The following is a 25,918-nucleotide window of genomic DNA, read 5'->3' as shown; positions in this document are numbered from 1 at the left end:
CCTAAACTTAAATTTTTCTGTCCTTAAATTTTGGGTTACCAGATATTGTCACAGTAACCAAACTTTCCTTGAACCAACTCTCCGTTTCTAAGGTACTGCTTTCCACATCTCTAATATCTGGTGCCTTCTAGAAGTAATGGCCTACGGTCCTGAGATTTGACTGTTCAGTGTTTGGATGGTACAATCCTCTGACGAGAGACAGAAAGGAAGGAAACCACAAACAGCTTTATTTTACCTCCTATTGACAGCTCTAGTGAAAGTTTTTTTTTTTTTTTTTTTTTTTTTGAGATGGAGTTTCGTTCTTATTGCCCAGGTTGGAGTGCAGTGGCGTGATCTCAGCTCATTGCAACCTCCACCTCCCGGGTTCAAGCAATTCTCCTGCCTCAGCCTCCTGAGCAGCGGGGATTACAGGCACCTGCCACCACACCTGGCTAATTTTTTTGTATATTTAGTAGAGATGGGGTTTTGCTACGTTGGCCAGGCTGGTCTCGATCTTCTAACCTCAGGTGATCCACCCATCTCGGCCTCCCCAAGTGCTGAGATTACAGGTGTGAGCTACCGCACCTGGACACTAGTGAAAGTTTTATAGGGACATAGCTTAACTTTAACCTATGTTAGAGCATGACATTTACATATGGATTTTAGACATGCCTTCCCTTGGTAATTTAATGATTGGTATTTTAATGAATGCCTGTCTGGGCATTCAGAAGTAGAGCAAGGGTAGCTGAAATGCGGCCTCATCAGAACTACCTAGTTCTTATCTGACTCTGTACATTTCCCTAAAAACAAAACAATTCAAAACAACAACTACAAAAGCCCCATGCACCAACTTAGAAAATGAACCTAATGCAGGAAATATCAGTAGATTTACAATGTCTGCCAACAGAGAAGAATAAATCTCACAAGATAGGTTAATGATTTCCTTAGCAAATCTAAAATGTCACTGGCAGTTTCTTTGGTTTCAGAATTTCTGTATCTTGTGACCAACTAATGCTCTGTATCTGCTTAATAGCATCAGAAGCTGTCCAGGGCTTAAACAAAATCAGTAAATGCACTGACCTTTTTGCTTTTCCCAACTACCAGAAGAAATTCCTGTCACAAAGCTAACTCCCAGGTTAGCAAGGTATTCACTATGCTATGGAGACTATGCCGCTGAGAAATTCAACATGAAAACAGATCCTATCCTGAGTGAGCAGATTTTGAAAGCTTCAAGGTTAAACCCATTCGCAAGACAGTTGAAAAAACTGAACTACAACATTTGTTTTCTAATGGGACTATGACTTACTATCCTTTTCCCAAATGCATCATCAAGAAAAAATGCCAAGAATATAAAAACACAGGATTGGATAGTAGTTTGAATTTTTATAATTCTGATTTGCCCATGACTTGGCTTTTTCTAAAAAAAATAACTGTTTAGGATGCTGACTCTATGCTCATCTACATAGTTGGATTAAATGGTTACTTAATATTTACTGGCCCTTTTAGTCATTAGACCAAGACTAATGGGAGCACTCATTTTCCATCCTCTGACCACCTGTGCTCCATCTGAAAGCCCACAGCCGGTTGGTACTTACTTTTATCCTCATCGTAGGACCCTCCAGAGCTATTGCTGTATCTTGACTCGAGGCGAGTGTGGGCTCTGATGACATTACTAAACCTTCAAATACAAGAACAACTGCCATGAAATATTGACATAGGTGTGTAGGTGCTCTCACTCATAAACAGACACTATGATTTAGTGGTTGGGTTTTCAGCTGCTAGTTCCAATGATGCTTTTCTTAAAGGAATGCTGTAAAAATTGTACTCCAAACATTTCTTGTTTCCCTCAGAGGCTCAGTGGTCACTCTTGCTCATAAGCACAAGTTCAAACCTTGAAAAGACAGAAATTTTAAGTCTAATATTTTGATCAAACTAGAAAATGGTAACATTTGACTTGGAAAAAAAATGGGCATGATGCTGAATAATATGATTCCCTTATTTACATAGCCTGACACATGGTAGGTGGTCAACAAATATTTCCTGAATGATTGAATGACCGAAGGTAGATAGAATGGAAATATACAAAAATAGTTTTATAATAAATCTTGGATTTTACCCAGCATTAAAGTTTCTCTTAAAATAGTTTGAGAGTGTTCAAGGAAGGGTCCTAGTTGGGGAGTAATATAACCAGAGGGACTCTTCGGTCTGGTCTCTCTTGCGGGTTCTTAAGAAGTAACCCTAAAAAAAAAAACTAAAAAAGGAAAGGAAAAATGCTGAAGTATAGGAACTCATAGACATCATCTTATTTAATCTTGCTTGCTCATCTTCAAGATAAGCATTATTTATTCTACAATGAGGAAACTGAGGGCAGGCAAGGCTATACACCTGGTCCAGTGTCAACCACAGGGAGGTGGCAGTGCAGGAAGCCTTCAGTGCCATGCTGCCTCCCAGCACGGAACACGAGGCTTTAAGGCTGAGCTCTCTCTCACTAGCTCTGTGATTGCAGCCAAGGCCTCTACCTCCTTGAGGAACTTGTTTCTACTACTGCAAAAAGGACATAATACTCTATCTTTTATTTTATTGGGGCTGTTTGGGGGATCAAAAGAAAGGATGTGAGACTGTTTCCAAAACTGCAAGACACTGTCCAACTTTAAGGTATTAGTGGTGATGCTTCTACCTAGGATTTGTAGAAAGAAATCAATAGCATATTTCTCAAAGGGCAAGGGTGTGGTTCAGGGGCAGTGTAGGTAAAATAGTACGTCTATATTTATTTTATATAAAATGATATGCAGCAGGTTTTATCAACTTAATACATATGTAGTCAAAACAAAGTACTAAGGCTATCTAGAAATATCTGGAAAACTCAAGCCAAAATAGGTGTGTCTTTCTACATTACTGACTGGGTGTTCTGACTTAACTCATAACAGATCAATACTCTATTTCTTTTGGAAACACTGGAAGATGCAGGGCTATTGCTGTCCTCACGAATGTGTAGAGAAACAGTAATGTTTCAGCATGAAGTCCCAGATATACCATTAAGATGCCCATCTTGTCCCACGTGTATAACTTTAGAGTACTGCATCAGTGATTTGGATTTGCTGAATTATAGAAATGTACTATAACAAGGTTGGTTTTATTCACTTCTTAGATATTTGCAACAGTGTTTCCCCACTTTCTGACAGCCATCTTCTTCCCAGTAATTTCATACCTCAAACATTCTTCACTGTCATATCTTTTGGGCATTTGTGAATCTCTAAGAACAGAATATCTAAGACATTGGCTTAGTTTCATACAAATCAGCCAACTAAATCAGACTGGTATTGATGAAAATAAATTGGAAAAGGGACAAAATTATTACCTTTTGAAGAAGTTCTTTAATCATATTTAGGCTAATAATTGCAAAGGGATAAAAGCATGTGGTAAGCCCAGACATCATTCAGAAAGGAACAAAAGCAGGGATGAAAGAACAGCACATCTGCAGGTTTCCATCCGGTGGACAGCGCCACGGCACTTCCAGCAACCGGGGAACTGTGCTCTATGTGGGGTTTTAAATCGTGCTCTGGAGGGCCCGGACAGGGAAGAATTACAGGATGGATGGCAATGTGTCTCTTTTCCCTTTTGAGCTGGATCTAAAGGGGTGTTGGGTGGAGTTTATTTATGAGGCTGGAATAAAGGGGAGGAGCAAGCCCCTTCCAGACTATTCTCTTCGCTCTGGAGAAGACTGAAACCACAGTGTAGCAAAGTGTATATCTGGCAAAGAAAAAGTTAAAAATGGACTCCCAAGTGTAAAATCTGTTATTTTCCTTTGCTTTTCTGGGTTGAAGAAGCTTATTTTGGATGTGGTTCCTGGAAGAATTTCAAGGATTAAGTAGAATCCTTGATGTCTTTTAACATCAAAGGTACACACCTTAAGAAACATATCATGAAAATAGCTCTGGTAAGAGAAAAATCAGAAGGATGAAATGTTCCCCTCAGTTTTACCTTGTTGATTTAGCTCAAATTAATAATACTTAGATAACTGAACTAATAGTAAATTAATATATATTAGGTATATATATATTGGTTTATATATATATATATATATAAACACCAATATAACACTATTGGTTTAGATAGAAATTATCTGTTTTAATACAGGTCGTTCAAAATTTATACAGCTGAGGTGTACTGCTTTAGTTTCCTAAGAAAAATCCTTTTGTTGGCATATAAATTTATAAAAATATTTTATTAAGATTGATGTATTGAAAATACTTACGGCTGGATGCAGTCACTCATGCCTGTAATCCCAGCACTTTGGGAGGCTGAGGTGGGAGGATTGCTTGAGCCCAGGAGTTTGAAACTAGCCTGGGCAAAATAGTGGAACCCCCTCTCTACAAGAAATAAAAAAATGAGCTAGGTGTGGTGGCAGCTGTACTCCCAGCTACTTGAAAGGCTGAGGCAGGAGGCTGCTTGAGCCTGGGTGGTTGAGCCTACAGTAAGCTGTGATTGTGCCACTGCACTTCAGCCTAGGTGACAGAATGAGAACCTGTCTTAAAAACAAAAACCAAAACTTATGAAGATTGTTTCTGCACACTTCAAAAATTTCTATAAACTACTCTTTTAATAAGTATATGTTCATTTTGTTGCCTAGTAAAATAAACTACATAAAAAATCTTACTTAGAGTGTAGATGTACTTTCTAATTTCTAATAAATAGCTTTTAAAAATTATTTATTGTTGCACAATAGATGTACATTTTTCAGGATAGATGTGGTCATTTGATACATGCATAGAATGTGTAAATATCAAATCAGGGTAATTAGGATATCCATCATCTTAAGTATTTATTTTTTCTTTATGCTGGGAACATTTAAATTATTCTCTTCAAGCTATTTTGAAATGTATAATAGATTATTGTTAACTTGGATAGTTTTTTTCTTTTTAAAAAAACGCTGAATGTCATAGAATTTGTTTTTTCTTTTTTTTTACTTTTGCTGCTGGGGCCTCAAGGTTAGGTTAATGATAAGTTGTAGTTTTCCTTGGTCAGGACTTAGCCACCACCTATCTTACCCTCCTCTTAGCTTGTCACATTTCTTTTGCTTTTGCTTTAATGTTCTTTTACTATAAGCTATAAGGTCTGTTTGTGCTTTTGTCAGTAGGAATAGTGTTATTAAATATTACTGAGTCACATCAAAGGACCATTAATCTAGTTGTCAAGAACATGGTACCAGCGCGGCTATTTTGCCCAACGCCACGGTGCTTCCCTCAGCTCAACCGTGGATATGGTGGAAGAGATGCCCCCACTTTTGAGGGGTACAACACAGCAGCCTAGGGCGGTGTTTCTGAACAACACTGTCTCTGCAGGCTCTTTGCATACAAGGACTGTAAAGAAAGGAGTAAACTGCTGTCCTCTGAGATGGTTACTGGGAGGGTAAGAGAAAGGGGACTGTTGGTGGCTGAATAGCTTATCCACCTCTGGGGCTGTGATGTTTCTCCTATTTTCATTCACTTACCAAAGAAACAATTTAAAATGCCTACTATGTGCAGCACAGTAGACTAATCACTTGGGACAGAAATATGAGTAAGACAGGGGTGTCCAATCTTTGGGTTTTCCTGGGCCACACTGGAAGAAGAGTTGTCTAAACTAACACAATAGCTGATGAGCTAGAAGGAAAAAAAAAAGCACACACACATACAAAAGCTCATAATCTTTCAAGAAAGTTTACAAATTTGTGTTAGGCCACATTCAAAGCTGTCCTAGGGGCCAGGCACGGTGGCTCATGCTGGTAACTCCAGCGTTTTGGGAGGCCAAGGCTGGTGGATCACCAGGTCAGGATATGGAGATCATCCTGGCTAACACGGTGAAACCCTGTCTCTACTAAAAATATAAAAAATTAGCCACCGTCCTAGCAACTAGAGAGGCTGAGGCAGGAGAATTGCCTGAACTCGGGAGGCAGAGGTTGCAGTGAGCTGAGATCACGCCACTGCACTCCAGCCTGGGCGACAGAGCAAGACTCCATCTCAAAAAAAGAAAAACAAAAACAAAAAACAAAAAACAAAGCTGTCCTGGGCCACATGTGGCCTGTGGGTCTCAGGTTGGACAAGCTTGGTGCAAGAGATACATGGTCTATCTGTATTCTCTGGGAATTAAAATCTGGTGGTTGAGGCCGGGCGCAGTGGCTCACACCTGTAATCCCAGCACTTTGGGAGGCTGAGGCGGGTGGATCACGAGGTCAAGAGATCGAGACCATCCTGGTCAACATGGTGAAACCCCGTCTCTACTAAAATTACAAAAAATTAGCTGGGCATGGTGGCGCGTGCCTGTAATCCCAGCTACTCAGGAGGCTGAGGCAGGAGAATTGCCTGAGCCCAGGAGGCGGAGGTTGCGGTGAGCCGAGATTGCGCCATTGCACGCCAGCCTGGGTAACAAGAGCGAAACTCTGTCTCAAAAAAAAAAAAAAAAAAAAAAAAAATCTGGTGGTTGAGATAAGTGTGTTTGTAAGTACCTATATATCAACATGACAGGGTACAAGGAGGGAAGAGTAATAAGTAGATTGAAGAGAAAAAAGGATTTTAGACTGAGGGCATAGCCTACTTTCATAGAAAAGAAAGAATATGGTGGAGAAATAGTGTAGGTGCAGTACAGGATCAATGGAATAATGGCATCCATTGGGATAGAATGTTCACAGACATATGTTTGCACATGTATTTGAATATGATCAATCAATATGTTATAGCTAGATAAATAGTATAAGAGAATCTGATGTGTATGTATATGTGTGATATATATGGGTAGATAATTGCATCAGGCTTTCCAATGATGAACAGATATGATGACAGAGCAGGAGTAAGAGCTAAACAAGGAAATCTCTCTTGAAGATGCTCTCTGATCTTGATATTAGAGGGATTACTGGCTTCTTAAGTTCAAAGCCACCACTAAAAACTTTAGGCAGGAAACTCCAACTCTGGCCCTAAAGAGAGGCCTTCGTAATGAGATGTTAATATATGGGGATCTACAATGTTTCTACCTCAAATAATATTCAGTTGGGAAACTCAGATGAAACAATAAATGATCAAGACTGTTACATTCCAATGAGGAAGTAAAAATATCTTTAGAGAAACAATGAGATTTTTATCATAAGGTAGTTTTCTGAAGAAGGTAATATTAATAGCAAATACAGACTTAAAAATAACATGCCAATTAATAATCTTGTACCTTCACTGATATGTGGAGTATAAAAACCTTTATTCATTCTGGAGAAAGAAATAAAGGCCTTTATTAGAGAACTACAAAGGACAAGGTCTATAATTCATGATCTGCTGGGTTTGAGCTTTTTGTCCGAAGGGGAGCCAGTATGGATGAGCATCGGCCTAAAGGTAACACAGCCGCTCAGTGATGCAGTGAGGAATCTGGCAGCTGCCTGAATTAGGGAAGGAGCCTTCAGAGCCCCGGCGGCAGCAGCCCTGGGTCGGGTCTTCTCCACGTCAGCCCCTGCTGTGTCCCAGTGCACACAGTGAAATCCTCAGGATGCTTGGGAAGCACTATGGGCTCCCCAGGGCATTCTGGGCTGAGTTACTTCATTATTTGATCCCCTAAATTGTCTTTTTTTGTTTTTTGAGATGGAGTCTCGCTCTATCGCCAGGCTGAAGTGAAGTGGCGTGATCCTGGCTCACTGCAACTTGCGTTTTCCGGTTTTAAGCAATTCTCTTGCCTCAGCTTCCCGAGTAGCTGAGACTACAGGAATGCAACACCATGCCACGCTATTTTTTTTTTTTTTTTTTGTATTTTTAGTAGAGACGGGGTTTCACCATGTTGGCCAGGATGGTCTCGATCTCTTGATCTTGTGATTTGCCTGTCTCGGCCTCCCAAAGTGCTGGGATTACAGGCGTTAGCCACTGTGCTCAGCCCTAAATTATCTTTAATATGAATTAGTGAGGATCTCATCCTTGTTACTAGTTTCTTCAGTAAAAGGGCTCCCTCATTACCTTTCACTATAAAATGCTCAGCCAAGGAATTTTCCAATACCATCAGGATCATCCTAATTTTCATTTTTAAAAATTTGAGTTTTTTCTCCCCTGGTTGGTTTCCCTGTTCTTCACAATCAACTGCAGGAAAGAGTGATTCTGATTTGACTACTGATGAGTAGGCAAGGCAATAAGAAGGCTGAGATATGGGGGAAATATTATTATTAAAGAGCTAATGTGGAGGGAATAGATACTTTGTTCGGCAGGAAAAGATGGTGTTCTTGGTTAACCAAGACAGGACAAAGCAAAAGTAAAATAAAAATGATGATGTTTCATATAACTCACCTCAAGATGATTACTCTATCTCTAAGAAATTATTCAACAATCAGGTTTGAAAATTTCACATGGCAATTCTCTTTAATTCCAGATGGTCTGGTCCCACTAGGAGAATAACTCATGGTTTTTACTAAGCCCTGGGGTAAGAGGAATTCCACCACCAGAACAACACGCTTTTTAATCTTTCTCTTCTCTGACTTTGCACGGAAACAATTCTTATTTTTAGGAATATACAGAGTAGAGTTGGGAAGTAGGTCTGGGTTTATAAGAACAAAGAAGGATTTTTATGTATGTGCAAAATTTATGAAGCTCCACAAACCTGTATTGATGTCTTTGTATCGATTACTGCGGAACACTATACCGGATATTAAGTCAAATTTGTATACCAACCTTTCATCAGATTCTTTCAATATCTTGTTCTCCTCTGCATCTGGGAAATTGTCCTGGCCAGCAACCACTGTGTTGCTGCTAGAGGTGGTTCCTATAGATGGGATTGGAAGAAAAACACTTAGAAAAAGATGCAAGCTGAGGGGTCAAGCTCAAGTCTCAAGAAATTCCAGGGAAAGATTTCCTGTAAAATCTTATGTTTGGAAGATTTCTTACATCTCCTGCACAATCTCAGACATTCTAAACAACTTTCCAAGACCACACCACTGAAATGAATCATAGACATCTGCTATGGTCAAACCAAATTCCTTAACTCTCGTAAAGCGAGGCTACATTCTTGAGAGCCCTTCTTCGTGGCCACTTAGGTAATGAGCTTATTTATGTTGGCTGGTCCTGCTGTTGGCTGCTTTAGTATTTCTGGGTCTAGGAGTTATTAAACTAATGCTAGCGAAGTAAGGCCAAGTACCTAGCGCTTCTGATTGCTGTGGTACTGCTTCCCTGTAAGAACCCTGCTCTGGTGGCAGGGTGCAGGGTGAACGGAGAGCACAGAAGACTAGGGGAGGAGGGAATTAGAAGGCAGTTACTGCATGAGGTCAGCAGAAGGGAGGCAGGCTTCAAGGAATTTGAGGAGGACGGCATATATTTCATCAAAGGATGCTGAGACACCAATTTATCAAAAGTGATAATACTTTTGGGAGGGTATTTTAGTCAACACTGGGGGAATATTAGCCAAGAGAGGGTCCAGATACAAGAAGGAGTGTGCAGAAATGAAATTCCTGAGTGACTGCAGTGTCCTGGCTGGGATCGGCTGAAATACAAAGTTCTATGATGGAGGATGCTTGGAACACAGATTCTCAGTCATCTTTACAAGATCATTTCATTAACCCTACAGTCCCTAAGAGCCTCGGTTATTCGATTTTTTTTTTTTTTTTTTTAACAGAGTCTTGCTCTGTAACCCAAGCTGGAGTGCAGTGACACAATTATCAGCTCACTAAAACTTCTGTCTCCTGGGTTCAAGCGATTCCCCTGCTGCAGCCTCCTGGGAGTAGCTGGGAGTACAGGCGCACACCACCATGCCCACTGAATTTTTTGTATTTTTAGTAGAGATGGGGTTTCACCATGTTGGCCAGGCTGGTCTTGAACTCCTAACCTCAAGTGATCCATCCACCTTGGCCTCCCAAAGTGCTGGGATCACAGGCGTGAGCCACTGTGCCCAGCCCATGTCTCAGTTATTCTTAAGCCATCTCATAATTGAATGCACATGCAGGAGTAAGAAAAAAGTAATAAATACATTCTCATATCCTTTCTGGATCTACATAAAGGAAACCCCAGGGATCTGTGACCAGGCATCTGCCCAGTTGCTCTTCTGACCCGAGGCTGCTGCGGAGGCCTTGCTGCTGGCCGTGAAGCGATAGAAGGGCGGGTTGTCGCAGTGCTGGACGATGGGGTTCACGGGGTCTGTCTGCTGCAGCTCGAAGAGAAGCTCTTCCATGGTTTGGATGGTGTTGTTACGGCACAAGTATATTGCCACTTTTTTAATCTGAGGAGAAAAAAAGAAAACAAGGGATGTTTCACAGACCTAGTCCATAAGAACGCTAGACCATTAAGCCTCTCATTTAGATAAACGTGTCATCATGCAGGAGCTGTCACCCTGATAGCTAATCTTTGTGCTATCCTAGGATGAACCAAGGGCTTGGATTAAAATTCATCTCTCTTCACCTGCACGTCTGACAGCAGTGTGTTCTTAAAGCCCTTGCCTTTTCTAATGGCTAAGTTTTAAAAAGTCACTTTTGGGGCAAGTGAATTCTATTGAAACTGAAAACTTGCCATCCAAGTCTCATCTTCAGAAATAATTTTATTTATACAAGCCCTGGGAAAAAACCTGCTGGCTGTTTTTGTTTAAAACAGAATCCAGTCCCCTGCTATTCTCTTCTCCCCAAGAAACAAATGAGTTTTATGGTTTTAGATTTTAAAAATAACTCTGGATTAAAGCTCCACATTATCACAGGCCTCATGGGCCAACCTAAGCCCTGCAAGCCGCAGTGAGGCTTATGTGACTCAAAGCAGCAGGAAGGCATAAACCTGTCACAAAAACAACTAGCACAGAAATGCCAATTGAGTTTGGGTTTTAAAAATGCTGTCCATTCTGTTGATCCTATCACTTTTAAATGCCAAGAGTAAATATCAGACATTTCAGAAGGACTTCTCTGTACTTACTTCTCTCTTCTACCATTTAATTTAAAGAGAAAAACCTGGATACTCTGCTTTTTTATTCTGTTTCAAGAGCATCAAGATATAAACATGAAATATTTTATTAGTGATAATACAACATTTTACTTGTGTCTCTCACAGAGTAGGTCTAATATTTATAGAAGGAAGCTTTCAGTAACTGCTAGAAAAATATCCACCCCCTATATTAATAGGTTTCTGTGTCCCAAGGCTCAGAGCAAGGAGATGATAGAGGCATTACTCGCACACATAACCCGTGTCTAGGGGCAGAAGGGAACTTTTATGTAATGGCGGGATGGCTCACAGGAGATTCATGTGACTAACTGGACATCTCTATTTTAGCTGGGCAAAGAGCACATTCTGACTTGCAAATTGCACATGGGTGTCCCTGCAGGAACAATCACTCTTGAAGGTCTGAGAGACACTTACATAGGGCAGAAGAACTGTGTCACTGCTGACCCCACAGAGGCTAATCAGGAACTGCAAGGTGATCCTCAGGTTGTTGCTCCATTTCTCATTGTTGGCCAAAGCATTCCAAGCATTTTCCATTTCTGGCCCAGGAACTTCATCTCCATACTATAACAAAATAAAAACCGGCCCAAGAGATGTGTGAAAACTGTAAGGAGGTAAAATGTTTGACTGAAAATAGTTTTAAGGATCATGACCATCTCAAAATCATAAGAAGGGGGAAACAGGACTATTTATCAGAAAGATGCCATCTTTCAGTGAACAGTAATTAACAGTGCACTAATCAGTCATGCACAATACCTATTCAGGTGAGTTTTTAATATGTTAGGCTTATTTTTTTATTATTCTTAAAATTGCTGTAAAATATGCATAACAGAATGTTTACCATCATCACCATTTTTTTTTTTTTTTTTTGAGATGGAGTTCTACTCTGTCACCAGGCTGGAGTGCAGTGGTGCAACCTCAGCTCACTGCAACTTCCGACTCCCTGGTTCAAGTGATTCTCCTGCCTTAGTCTCCCCAGCAGCTGGGATTACAGGCATGTGCCACCACATTTTGTATTTTTAGTAGAAGAGATGGAGTCTCACCATGTTGGCCAGGATGGTCTCAATCTCCTGACCTTGTGATCCACCCGCCTCGACCTCCCAAAGTGCTGGGATTATAGGCGTGAGCCACCACGCGTGGCCCATCATCATCATTTTTAAGTGTACAGCCTGTGGCATTAAGTCCATTCATATTACTATGCAACCATCACCACGATTTATCCCCATTCATGTGATTTTAAAGGAATCCCATTTTCCCTGGGTTTGAAGCATGGGGTTTGATTAACCCAGGGTTTTTTCTGCTGATGGAGTCATGCTACTTGAAGCACATTTCCCCTCAGTTTACCTTGGCCGTCATGTACATGAGGTTGTTCAGGACCAGTGACGTGGCTTCTGGAGAGCCCCAGCCATTTCCTCTTAGCCCATGAGAAGCAGTCGCATCGCCCTCCCGGTCCTTGACTTCGTCCTCTGGGCTGCTGGGGCTGGACCCTGGGAGGAGGAGCCTGCTGTCCACCAGCTCGATGTTGTGCAGCCAGGGCAGCAGGTAGGTGAGCATGATCTGGCGCCCATTGGGGTGTGTCGTGGGGAATCGCTGGCTTACCTCTAAAGAGAATTGCGGGGACAGAGAGCCATCCATATCTTATTCCGCCAAAATAAATGAAAATTCAAATGCCAACTTGCAGGCTGAACAGTGTCCTACATTTACAAAGCACTTTCATATACAGTAGCTCCCCCAGGCTACAGACTCCTAAAACCAAGGCTTGTCTGCAAGCTTGTTGCTCCACATCTGGTGCCCTGTGGAGGTGAATGTATAGCACTGCGGGGCAAGCACAGGCTTGGTATAAGCAGAGTGAGTGCAAATCCACTGCTAGCGGAAGATGTATATCAGAGTGTGGACAAAATCAGGGACTCAGAGTCAGAAGGGCATGTGTTCAGATTCCAGTTCTACCACATACTGGCTGCATGTGACTCTGGGCTAGTTACTTAACCTCTCTGCTCCTCAGTTTCCTCATCTGTTAAAATGGGACTGATTAAGGCCCCACATCAGGCTACTGAAATGACTAAAAGATATAATCATAATAAATTCAACGTGCTCAGCACGGCACCTATCATCCAGCAGGCTCTCACAAATTGTGGTTAGGATCATTCTAACACCAATGATTATCTTTCCACTAACCCAGTGTTTTACAAAGAGTCTTCCATGAAACATTGGCTGTTAAGAAGTGACGTGGATCTCTAAGAAGAATAAATCTAGTTTGCAGAGTCTTCTTGAAAACTGCTAAGCACGTGGAAGGTGCCTGCCAAGAGCTGTGTGTCCCTTGTGAGACAAGTGAGTCCAAACAGTGAAGCCCTACGTCTGGTCCAGTCACATTTCACCATTACTTTCTCTCAGAGCACTCTGGCATTGTTTCACTGCCAGCAGCATTTCATTTTATAATCCAAATAAACTTTCTTAGATAGAGAAGCATAGCTTTATGTATATGCAGTAGGCTCCGATGTAATCTCCTATTTCTCATATCTAGAGAAGGTGTTTTATCCTCAGGGAAATTAGAAAGCTTAGTCTCATGCAGGTGTTATGATACAGTGTGGCGATGCAATCTCACTTAGAGGGCTCATGGCTGTTAAATAATAGAACAACACAGATGCCAGGAATTATACCAAGATAATTCACTGGATCCTCTGAAACAGCAGCTTTAATTGATTTGGCCCTTTTCTTAAAATTAAAATCATAATTTTTTTATATTGAAGACTATAATGTTGTATATAATAATCACACAGTGCTAAGCTATTGTGTTTTATTATATATGTCAAAATTTCAAAATATACTTAATTTCTACATTTATGGATGTGACTGATGTATGCAACTGTTATAATATCACATACTCAAATCCTTATAAAATCAGAACATTCTGTAATCCCAGCACTTTGGGACGCCAAGGCGGATGGATCACCTGAGGTCAGGAGTTCGAGACCAGTCTGTCCAACACAGTGAAACCCTGTCTCTACTAAAAATGCAAAAATTAGCTGGGCATGATGGCCCGTGCCTGTAATCCCAGCTACTAGGGGGGCTGACGCAGGATGATCGCTTGAACCTGGGGGGCAGAGGTTGCAGTGAGACACAAATTGAACCTGGAAGTCGGAGGTTGCAGTGAGACAAAGTGAGACTTCAACTCAAAAAAAAAAAAAAAAATCAGAACATTCATTTGTCCCGAAGTATGAGGTGTTTTCTAGGTGCAAGACACTATGCTAGGCATGACAAAGACAGCAAAGACTGACAAATGATGCAGTTCCTGTCCCTAAGAAAGAGAGAGACTCAGACAAATTATGTTGACAAGTCATTCTGGGGTAAGGGAAGCAGTGACAAATGACACCAGAAAGGCACAAACAGAGTGTTGTGGGGATTTGGTGGAGAAAAATGACTTCTGGGTGCAAAGACTTAGAATAGTTTTATGGTGGGAGAACTATTTAAACTCCACTAGAAGGATCTGGACTTTGGAGAGGGGGAAAAAAAACCCAAAAACCAGTAAGAGAGAGAGAGAGAGTAGTTATTAAAAAGACCTATCTTTTAACAATGGTATAAAAATCTACAGACTTTTTGTAGCAAAGATAACCTTCTCACGTGTTATGTAATTTGCTTGTTTATTATGTTAACTGCATTTTGTCTGACAGACATCAGTACCCAGAGAGTGGAGATGTCAGTCTGAGGTATCCCAGGCTCCCAGGTAGCTCCTGGACAGGCAAGGGTGGTTCCCTTTTTAAGAGGGAACAAGAAAAGAAAAATGCCATAGACATGTCAACAGCCCCTTACTCACCGCTCCGGAAACACTTTAAATAAAATGTGAGACGTCAGTGGATGCTCTTTTGGGAGGGACCTGAACAACTTGTCTGGCTGCTTAAAAGTAATTAGGTCACTTTAAATTATAGGCAATAAAAATTTCACCACGGGGTTTATATTAGAAACAAGTGTTTGGAATCTATTATAACCTCCTAATTTTTCTGTGTTACTTTAAAAAAGTAATTTATCATAAGTCAAAACAGCCAAAAGGTAATTCTTGAAAGAAATGTAGGTTGAACTTGCTTGAAACTCATAGGAGCCTCTGATCTTGTTAAACGTGCTGGACTGTTTCTCTCCTGAATTGTGAACCACTCCCACTTTCCTAGTGTCTACCTCTCAGCCAATAAACATGCTCCAATTATCGCTCATCCTTAAAACTCCTCCTCTGACTCTGCACCCCACTGGAGAGCCAGCATCTCTTTCTACATTCTTTCTCAGCCAGGCCACTGCGATCTGGCTTCTGCCGCTACCTCCCTGCAGAAACTACTGACAGCTGCCAATGAATTTCGAAACTCAGAGTCATTTTCAGGCTTTCTCTTCTGGGATCTTTCTACAGCATTGGAGGCTGTGGACTGCTCACTCTATCCTTCTAAAACTCTTTTTCCTCTACGTTTCCATGAAACCCTTCTCCCTGCAATCCTTCTCACCCTTCTGCTCTTCCTTGGACCGGTCTGCAGAAGTGTCCAGGCCCTTTTTTCCACTCTGCTCTCTCCATTCCTGGTCTCATCGGTGCCCACGGCTCTAATCCCTGCCATCCTCCTGTGAATTGCTAGTGCTGACCTCCCCTCAGTCCAGTCTCATCCACATGGGAGGAAGTCCTGCAGATGCCTGCATTCCACATCCTGAGCTGAGCTCCCGGTCCCTGCCTTGCCCCAAACATTCTCTCCCTGTACTGGGTTCCTAGGAGGGTTATCACCACTGACCTCCCTGATATCACGGTAGCATTCTCTTCTGTGCATTTGCCTGGCAACTTTTCACTTTGGTTTCTCCTCTCCAGTCTCATTGGGCTGTCTTTGTTCAGGCCCTTATCGTTTATTATTTCCTACTTGGACTATTGCCATTGTTTCTTAACTAGCCTCCTCTCTCTAGATTAGATGTTCACTAATCCAGCCTCCATACGGCAACCAGGCTTTCTAAAATGCATTCTGATCTTGATATTCCCTCTTCTTGTTTGCAACTCATCAGTGGCTTTCAAAACCCCAGCCACTTGCCTGGATGCTCTCTCTGTTTACGGAGCTCTGAAAGGGGATTCAAAAAGCATGGGTGGAAGATTGCTGGCCTACAAACCCCTTAGGGTACACAAGGCCTTCCAAGATATGATTTTGGACTCTGTGTCTGTCCACGACCATCTCTAGCTTTTCCCATTCCTGCATGTTATGTTACCTAAACTGACCTCTATATAATCCCCCAATTACATCATGCTAGTTTATAACTCTAAGCCAATGTATATGCGATAGTCTCTTGGTCTGTAACGTCTGTTAACTACTTGTCTGCTCTGCAAATTTCTACTCTTCTTTCAAACTACAGCTTAGACATCAACTTCTCTGGGAAGTCTTTCCTGATATTCCTGGCCCAATAATTGATTACTCCTTCAGCCATGTCTGATACATTGAGCATTTTTCTTTTTTAAAAACCTGCATTTTTTTTTCTTTTGAGACAGAATCTTGCTCTGTTGCCCAGGCTAGAGTGCAGTGGCACCATCTCAGCTCACTATAACTTCCGCCTCTTGGGTTCAAGCAATTCTCGTGCCTCAGCCTCTTGAGTAGCTATGACTACAGGCGTGCACCACCATTTTTGTATTTTTAGTAGAGACAGGGTTTTGCCATGTTGGCCAGACTGGTCTCAAACTCCTGGCCTCAAGTGGTCCATCTGCCTCAGCCTCCCAAAGTGCTGGGATTACCTCCCAAAGTGCAGGCATCGGCAACCATGCCTGGCTTGATTGAACATCTATCGTTACTGCCAGACTATGAACCTTTGATGGAAGAGACTTTTATTTCCCTCTGTATTCCTGAAAGCCAAGCACAGTGCCTAGCATGTAGGCAGCACTCAAATCTTGGTTGAAGTGGATAATAAATTTTAGTTTTGCAAGAAGAGAATTAATTTACTAAAAAGGCTTTTCATAGGTCTTTCCACTGTTTCAGGTATTACAAAAAGAAGTGACTAACTCTGCCTCAGGTAGATGGAGAGGTGTGCACAGTAGAGGAGGATATTAAATTAGATCTTAAGGAAAGTTGAAGTTAGAAGAAGGGGTGAGGGCCATTCAACAGCATGTACAGAAGCAAAGATTTACAAGAGGTCCTGGATCATTGGTCAAAGATTCAGTAGGATTGGAAGAGAGGATTCTTGGATGAAAAGATAGAAAGTAAGTTCAAAAAAGGAGGGGTTTTTTTTTTCTTGGCTAAGGAGTTCTAATTTTATAGCAATTTGGAGGAAGACAGATCTAGACTTAATTCTGGCTTCATTGCTTCCTTAGCTCTATGGTGTTAAGCAAATTATTTAACATCTCTAAACCTTAGCTTTTCATCTGTAAAATAGTGATGCTGGTGGTGCTGGCAGTTGTGATAATTCCATGCCAGGACTGGGCCAACTGCTTGGTTTTCATTAGATCATTTTAATCCTCACATCCTATGAGGTAGTCGTTATTATTGCAGATGAGGAATGGAATTTAGAGGTTCCATGATTTGCCCACAGTCAAACAACTAGAGAAAGCCTGCCCGACTCCAAAGCCTCTGTTCTAATCACTATACTATACCAGGGGTTGTAAAGATTAAGTGATGAATGCAATGTACATAAAGTGCCTAGCACAGAGCCTAGTACCTACTATCCTCTCACTAACTGTAGGCTGTTATCAGTTATTTTTAGGGTAATTGAGCAGAGAAGGTTGAGTTAAGAAGTGCTGTACATATATGGCTTTGCACAGTGGATGGACTGAAGCACTATGGAGTTAAGTGCTGTACATATTTGGCTTTGCATAGTGGATAGATTGCAGCATGGAGGATGAACTGTAGTCAGGTATGCAGAGGCAGGGAAGGACTGAGGCGGATATGGAGAAGTCGTGGTGAGGTACTGATAGAGATGGAAAAAGAGGACGAATTCAAGAGACCAAAGTCTATCTCTTTGCAAAGTGCCACAGGAACTTAGGCAAGAAGTTAGTTGACAAATGCAATTCTTTAAAAACAAATTTTCACAAAAACTATTTATGAAGATTGTAAAGAATGTACAAAAATTCAAACTTTCAATAACTTATAGATGTAGCAAAATACAAGCTATAAAACACCACCACTATCACCACATCATCAAACAACTTGCAGCAACTACATGTATTATAAGTTATACTGTTCATATTTAGCTTTTGTGGGAATTTTATTTCTTTGGGAAACATATATATAATGTATGTAGAAGTTTGTATTATGAATCTAAGCATCTTTGTATTTGTTATATGTATGTTTATACCTACACTATTTTAGATAAAGAATTTTATTTTTTATATTTAAAAAATTATTGAATTTACTTTCATTTGTAACTGGATCTAGCCCATAGTAACTGTGATCTACAAACTTACTATCACTAATTTTCACTCTAAATTTTCTTTTTGAGACAGAGTCTCACTCTGTTGTCCAGGCTGGTATGCAGTGGTGCAATCTCATCTCACTGCAACCACTGCCTCCCAGGTTCAAGTGATTCTCTTGACTCAGCCTCCCACGTTGCTGGGATTACAGGCACACACCACACGCCTGGCTAATTTTTGTATTTTTAGTAGAGATGGGGTTTCACCATGTTGGCCAGGCTGGTCTTGAACTCCTGACCTCAAGGAGCCTTGGCCTCCCAAAATGCTGGGATTATAGGCATGAGTGGCACTGTGCGCAGCCATAACTCAAACTAGAATTTCAAAGGAAAAATTACTTAGAGCAAAGAAATGATCACATATGTCATTGTTGACTATTGCCTGGTACCTGAGAAGAGGGGGAGTGTAAGTTCAGGGTACATCCTGGCCAGCTCACATGACAAGAGGGCAAGTGACACACTGTAGAGGGGTGGCAGTGGGCCGTGAGTTCCATAGAGAATACTTCCTGGTCTTTGTTCAGCAACTTTCTTTGAGTATACAAAAAGCTTTGCTTCAAGGATCTATAAAGAGGTAGGAAAGTGAAAAGTAGTATGAAAAACATTAGCTGGATATCTCAGGAGCATTTGTATTTAACACAGTTTAGAAGTAACAAAACTAATTAATGCCTATTTTAAAACCACATTAAATTAGTATATTTACAAAAGATTATATAATTTAATTAGTATATTTAGAAAAGATTACATAATTGCTTTCTCACTCTTCATAGCCACAAACGATATGCAGAAATAAACAAAGGCCTATCAATAAACGGCGATTAGGTAATCAAATACCATTTCTATTTTGTACACTCGAGGACGGATATTTTCTTACGCCAGTAAACGATACGTGCCTGCATGAGCTGCATGGAGATTTCATAAATCTCTCTGTTGGTGTCAGAGGCCTTGAATAGAACAAGGTTCAACAATGTCACTATGTCGAAGGGATAGTTCCTAAAAACACAACAAAATGAAACAAAACAGCATGGTTTATAAGACAGCATAGCTAGATTATTACCTCTTAAAATTCTAGCTGGCATGCTGACCTTGGTCACTTATTGATGACATCCCCACCCCCATTTGGCCATTTTTTGCCTCCTTCTTTTGCTATTAATTGGTAGATAATGGTAAATGACTTTATTTTGGTTTAAAATCAAATACTGGGACATCGAGATAAAAGAACACAAAAGTCTATGTGATGTAAATGGATTTTAATGAAAACCAATGACAAGTGAAAAAGACAGAAAAGGATACATGTACTAAGTTTCTCAATAGCTCACTGAATTAATATTTTCATTTGATTTATCTAAATTTATTAAGTGCCAACAGTTATCAGGAACAGCGTGCAAAGTACCGATGATATGAAGATAGCAAGGCTGGTCTCTATTCTTAAGGAGGGCTTATAGTTTCGTCACAGAGGCAACCTGTACAGTCTAGTTCTGATGAGTGTTATGGAGGGAGCATCTACAGCATGCTACAAGAATCCTCATGAGGGACACCTACATTAGGTGTGGGCTTAGGGAGGTCTTTTCTCAAGAGAAAATGAGTAAAATGAGTCTTGAAGCATCAGGAGACATTAGCCAGGTCACGGAAAGGGTAGTACAGGAGTGTTCCAGACAGAGAACAGCATTTTGAAAGATTTCAAGAATGAAACAGCATGATACCTATTGTAAAAGGGAAGAATCTTTGTGTAGTAGATTGAATACAATAAACAAGTAGAGGAATAGGAGGAGGTGAGGCTAGGGCAGTCGGTAGGTTCAGAAGATAACCATTCTATGGACTTCACCCTAAAAGTTTCAGAGAAGCACTACAGGACTTGCCAAGGGGAGGGAGGCAATGGCATTCACTTTTTGAAGAATCACGCTAGCTGCTGTGTGGAGAATGGATTGTATGGAGCCAAGAGTGGAAGCTCTTACAAGAATCCAAATGGGAACTGATGAGGGCTTGAACTCAGGCAGTAGAGACAGAAGGAAGGGAGAGGTCTGAGAAATAATAAGGAAATAAAATCAGCAGGATTTGGTAAACGATAGTGTGTGCGGGATGCGGGGAGAGGAACACAGAGAATAGATTATGCAGCAATTGGCAGTATAACCACATAGAATAGAGGGATTAAGTCCATTTTTTTCTGGCTATGTAATACTATTTAAAGATGTCATCTTTTTACTATATGCATTTTCTTAGATTATAGTGGAAAGAAGTCACAAGCAGAAAACTCCTGGTGAGTTGAACTTTTTGTTTTCTTTTCTTTTTTTGAGATAAGGTCTCACTGTCACCCAGGCTGGAGTGCAGTGGCTTGATCATGGCTCACTGCTGTCTTTACCTCCTGATCCTCCCAACTTGGCCTCCCAAAGTGTTGGGATTACAGGTGTGAACAACTGCACCTGGTTGAGTTGAACTATTGAACAGTTTATATGTAGAAGGTGGGTAACTACTATTTATTTTCTTTATTTATTTTCAAACAAACCAGGAAGAAAAAGATAGTTTGAAGGTGAAAAAACATATTAGCTGTTTTTCCTTGGGATTCATTTTTTTTGATTCTACATAATTACACTGTCTAAGAAGTTGTTTTAGAAAATCACGGCTTTGGTTTGAATGTTTGTCCCACCAAAATTCATGTTGAAATTTAATCCCTACTGTGGCAGTATTGAGAAGTGGGGACTTTAAGTGGTGACTGGGTCATGAGGCTGCCCTCATGAATGGATTAATCTATTCATGGATTAATGGACTGACAGACATCATGGAAGCGGGGCCAGTGGCTTTATAAGAGGAGGAAGAGAAGCTAGCATGCTCAACTCTCCTGCCATGTGAAGGCCTCTGCCATCTCAGGACTCTGCAGAGAGTCCTGAAGGCCCATCAGGACTTCTCCATCAGCAAGAAGGCCCTCACTAGATGAGGCCCCTTGACTGTGGACTTAGCCTCTATAACTGTAAGAAATAAATTGCTTTCTCTACAAATTATCCAGTTCCAGGTATTCTGTTATAAGCAACAGAAAACAGAATGAGAATCACCCTTTCAGAAAGGCATGTCCTACTATAAATATATCCCATTTTACATTAAGTTCAGTGAGAAATTATAGTAAGAATTGGTTAAACACATGAAAACGTTTTTCTTCTTTTAACATTACTCAAATATTAATTTTTATGACATAATAATACATGAATATATTTTTCTTCTAAAAGATTCAAGCAACACATAGGGCTAGAGGGTCCAACCTAAGGATGGTTCCCTCACAAGGCTGCAAGTTGGTGTTGCTTGTAGGTAGGTGAATAAAATAAAATACGAAGTATCTCATGTCCTTTCATTCTCCCAACTGTTATTCTTAATCCCAGAGGCAATTATTGTCAACATTTTGACATTTCAGCTGTTTTCTAAGTCTACATGTGAACATTTGCATCAAAATACCTCTCCTTCAATGCAAAGGGTTTTAAACACAAATGTGATTATACTACCTGTCTGTACTGTTTGATGATCTGCTTTTTCCTGAACTACAACGCTCACTTGTCTTAACTATAAAGGCTCACTTTAGGAACATATCATAAACAACTACTCTTGTAATGAGTACTGTGGTGTGTCACCTAGATCCTTCTTTCAGGACGAGGCACTCAATCCTCCAGCTAAACTGATGGCAGCTGAATCCTTGATCTGAAGCCTTCTCTGGGAACTGCCTTCAGCCAAAGAGGTTTGCTTAGGTCAAGGTCATAGCTGTTCCCCAGCAGCAGCCCCAGTGGGAATGACTGAGGTTTCTTTTCTCTTCTCAGTCCTAATTCTTTCATTTCCCCATAGATGCTGACCCCAAGGGCACACCCTAATAAATGTCCTGCGTTCAAATCTCCATCTCAGTCTATTTCCTGGGGAATCCAACTTTTGACATGCATTGATAGACATTTAGACTGTTTTCAATTTTTCATTGTGTGCTGCGAACACCAAATGTGCTGGCCTTTCTTTAGAAAAAAATTCATAGAGAGGTCATGCAGAGTCAAAGGGCACATTAAGAATTTTGGCAGATACTGCTATATTCCCCTCCAAAACAGGTTTATTAATTTTCACTCCAAAATGATTACTTTTCTGTAACTTGTGTTTTTAACTGAACACAGTGTAAGTTTGGTGGGTCTGATGGGAAAAACTGGGGAACTACCCCCAGATGACGGTAAGGATGATGATGAGTGTTAAGAATAATATTGAAAAATGTGTGACAATGACGTTATTATGTGCTTACTTTGTGCCAGGTACTGTGCCAAGACCTTTATTTAGAATTGTTATTTAATCTTCACAACAAGCATTCAAGGCCTAGAGAAAAGTAGTTGCTTCAGGTCATGTAGAAGTGGTGGAGGCCAGACTCCTAGGTAAGTCTGACTTCAAACAATTCAAGCTCTTATCCACAATGCCTCGCGTCTCCTAGACAACCCACAATAGTGCATTTCATAGCCAGTGTAATCTGGACTTGTTACAAACTCCTGTATCTTGGAACAGACCTTTCTAACTATAAAAGTAGAAAGGAAACTCCCTTCTGAGTCTTATAGTAGCAGAGATGCTTTACCTACATCTCTGTCTTCTGATACTGGAATTTAATACATTTATATATATGCCAAATATATTGCTGGATTGCTGGGAATTTAAAGGCAGGAAAGGGACAGATATAGCCTCAGCCTCTCTCTTACTAGGCAAGGCCATGCACTTGACCTTGTAATTAGAGCATTTACTTTTTTGTTGAATGTTATGAATAAAATTCATGAGCAATAACATTGAAAGAATAACAGATTTAGAAAATGAAAGAAACCAAGAGGAAGAAACAATGAGAAAATTTCAAATAAGCAAAAGAGTACAAATAAAATGTCTGTACTTAGATGTTGAAAACAGGCTGAGAAATGGAATCTTATACCTTTCAGTATTTAATTATTCAGCATAGGCAGAGGAAGGGTAAAAGATAAACAAAGACAGCTGTGATCATACCAAATAAAAATCAAATGATAAAATAAATATGGGAGGTAGATATGACTCAAAAAGGAAACAAGAAATAAAACTATCTGGAAGAGAGGAGATGTTGAAGAATTTGGGAAATGCCCGCTAGCTCTGGCTTACCTAATACTAAGTGACAAAGGTCAGGATGGCTCTGAGGTATTCTGAAGAGAAAGATTTCACTAGTTAATTGAGGGGATTACTTCACAGCTGTTCTCCTCCAACAACTATTGAATAACAGTGTTTATGGGGTATTTACCACGTGTCAGGCCTTAGACCAAGAGTTTGTTTTCGTTTAATCATTACTCTAACCCTGCCATTAACCCTATTTTACTAGTGGGTAGGCATCTGTAGCAGCTTGTTCAAGAACACAGAGCTTGGTTAGAGGTGGAGTAGGATTGAACCCAAGATGGTACGTTTCCGGAGCCCAGCTTCCCAACTCTGCTCTCCTGAAATACTCCAGGTGGCTGACACAACCAAATAAGGCTATTTATCATCAGTTAGGTAGTGGGATTGGGATTTATGAATCATAAACTTTGTCCGTCTTCCTTGTTGACAGATGGATGTTATTACCTGAAGAAATGGGCATTTACTTTTAGGAATTCAAATTTGCTAGGCCTGACTTAAATTAGGAAAGATTTATAGAAAGTTAACTTAAAGAAAAACAAACATACAAACAATGCCAACGAAAACCACCACCGAAAATAAATCCAACAAAATTCTTTAAAAATCAATACTTTGTACTTTGTTCTCACATACAATTCTAAAACATCTATTTAACATGTTTTAAGAGTGTGCTGGCAGGGTAAAAGTAAAAATAATGAAATTTTTATGTTGTTAATTAAAATGTGAAGAGAATTCTGGTGCATTAAGCTAATGATTAGAAACGGCCTACACTCTTAATACACAATTTATCTTGATTTATAGCCTTGGAAAGTCATTTAGTTTCTTTCCCAATTTCCTTATCTATCTTATTCTAATCTCGTTTGGAGTGAGGGGAAAATTAACAAGGACATATACAGAAGCCAAATAGTTATTTGAACTAATGCTGCCTGACAAATAAGCAATTTTTTTGTACTAAATTGTAGTACTGAGCTGTTTTTAATAGCTTTTAATCAAATAGATTAACATATTTTATGAAAAATTTTGCAAAATTAATACTGCCAGTTCTACCATCACTTTCTGTCTTTATCCTCATTTCCTCTGGTCCTATTCAAGTTCTATTCTGACTTTCTGTCTCCTAATATCGCCAGAGTCACAGCATGGCATAGCTATAGAGTGTTGACTGGAGAACAGTAAGTTCACAGCATGCACACGCACACACTCACTCATTCACACTCACACACAGTCCTTTACTGCTGGAAAAGTAACCAAAAACAAGGACGTAGAGAACCATTTTTCCCCATTGCCACAGCTAATCAACACTGATACATTGATCATGCAAAAATGGCAAATTCTCTTTTCCAAAACTAAAATAGAAAATTTAAATCAACAAAAGCATTTAAAAATATTCAATTTTTTAGGTATTTTAAAGTCAATTATGAGTGGTTTCTTAATAAATAAATGTGCTTATAAACTGTCATATTCCTCTACAAATAAATCCAGGATATAATCATGCCTATTTGAAAAAGGAGGAGATAATTATTTATTTTAAAAGAAGGATTCTTTGCTTTAGAAAATGACTTGTAGGAGTTACTGGATAGATAACTTGTTTGAGAAACTTAAAATAAGATTCAGTTTGCAAAGGACTTTTCAGAAACATATTTCATAAGATAAGGTCTTTAGTTGCTTTTTAGAAGCAAACTTACAGAAGACAAATCAAGCAAGAGCTGAAAATATCACAATTGCTTTTTAGAAAAAGTACTGCAAAGACAAGCACAATGCTGAGGCCTCTCTAGAGGCTTGTCTAGACGACACAGGCTGAGAATTTATGGGGAAAGAGCAAATTTAGGCCACAGCTGAAATTTTAAATTCTGAATATGCCCTTTGTTGAGAAATAGCAGAAATGCTGGTCACTATCTGGACAGTTGGGGTCAAGCCACTGTGTTTCCCTGCCCTCCACCCTTCCTTCAGAATAGATGAGTGTCACGAATCCAAAAAGATGTGCAATATTTGTCTAAGAAACCCAGGTCGTGTACAATGATACCTTAAAAAATACTTGGAACACAGCAGATTTTATGACCTAATATTTTTGTCACTAGAGATGTTATTGAAATTGAGACTATGTTGCTAAATTTATTAAGCATTTATTTGTGCTCCCTAAGGAAAAATACCTAGATTTATTCAGAGAAATGCAGTGTGATATTTTATGAGATGGCCATGCAATGCAATAAATTTGATTAGGATAGTTCAAGCCAGGTTCACTGGGAGAAGGGCAGTGAAGAGGTGAAACTTATTCTTGTCAAAGAAAGAAGTCCAAGTCATGGATTCTAAAATATTTTTAAAATCAAAGGGTCATGTGAACAAAACTTTATTTTTAGAATGTTGAAATATCTGAAAATTAAAAAAAAAGCATTCTGGAGAAAGAGATTTTTGTCACAATGTTCTTTTGGTAATGTCCTAAAGTATATTTTTTAATGATGCTTATAACAGGAAATAAAACTTTATGGAAAATCAGACAGTTTTGGTTACATTCATTTGCT

At 40.0% G+C, this 25,918-nt stretch overlaps 1 protein-coding gene across 13 annotated transcripts in view; it reads right to left on the bottom strand.

Annotated features, from left to right (window-relative positions):
* FRY (FRY microtubule binding protein) overlaps nt 1-25,918 on the bottom strand; it is a 469,586-nt gene that overhangs the window by 76,115 nt on the left and 367,553 nt on the right. For all 13 annotated transcript variants that reach the window (XM_032294839.1, XM_032294841.1, XM_032294838.1 and 10 more), the window contains 7 exons: nt 19,175-19,274; nt 18,674-18,845; nt 12,231-12,487; nt 11,304-11,450; nt 10,017-10,185; nt 8,649-8,739; nt 1,575-1,657 (listed from right to left, as the gene is read on the bottom strand). In XM_032294839.1, the coding sequence (XP_032150730.1) occupies nt 1,575-1,657; nt 8,649-8,739; nt 10,017-10,185; nt 11,304-11,450; nt 12,231-12,487; nt 18,674-18,845; nt 19,175-19,274 (1,019 nt within the window). The remainder of the gene's footprint in view (nt 1-1,574; nt 1,658-8,648; nt 8,740-10,016; nt 10,186-11,303; nt 11,451-12,230; nt 12,488-18,673; nt 18,846-19,174; nt 19,275-25,918) is intronic.

The sequence above is a fragment of the Sapajus apella genome, unplaced genomic scaffold (genome assembly GCF_009761245.1).
Source record: "Sapajus apella isolate SASKATOON/1434 unplaced genomic scaffold, GSC_monkey_1.0 scaffold32, whole genome shotgun sequence".
NCBI lineage: Eukaryota > Metazoa > Chordata > Mammalia > Primates > Cebidae > Sapajus > Sapajus apella.
Note: the sequence above shows the minus strand (reverse complement) of the source record. Positions and strands in the feature narration are given on the sequence as shown.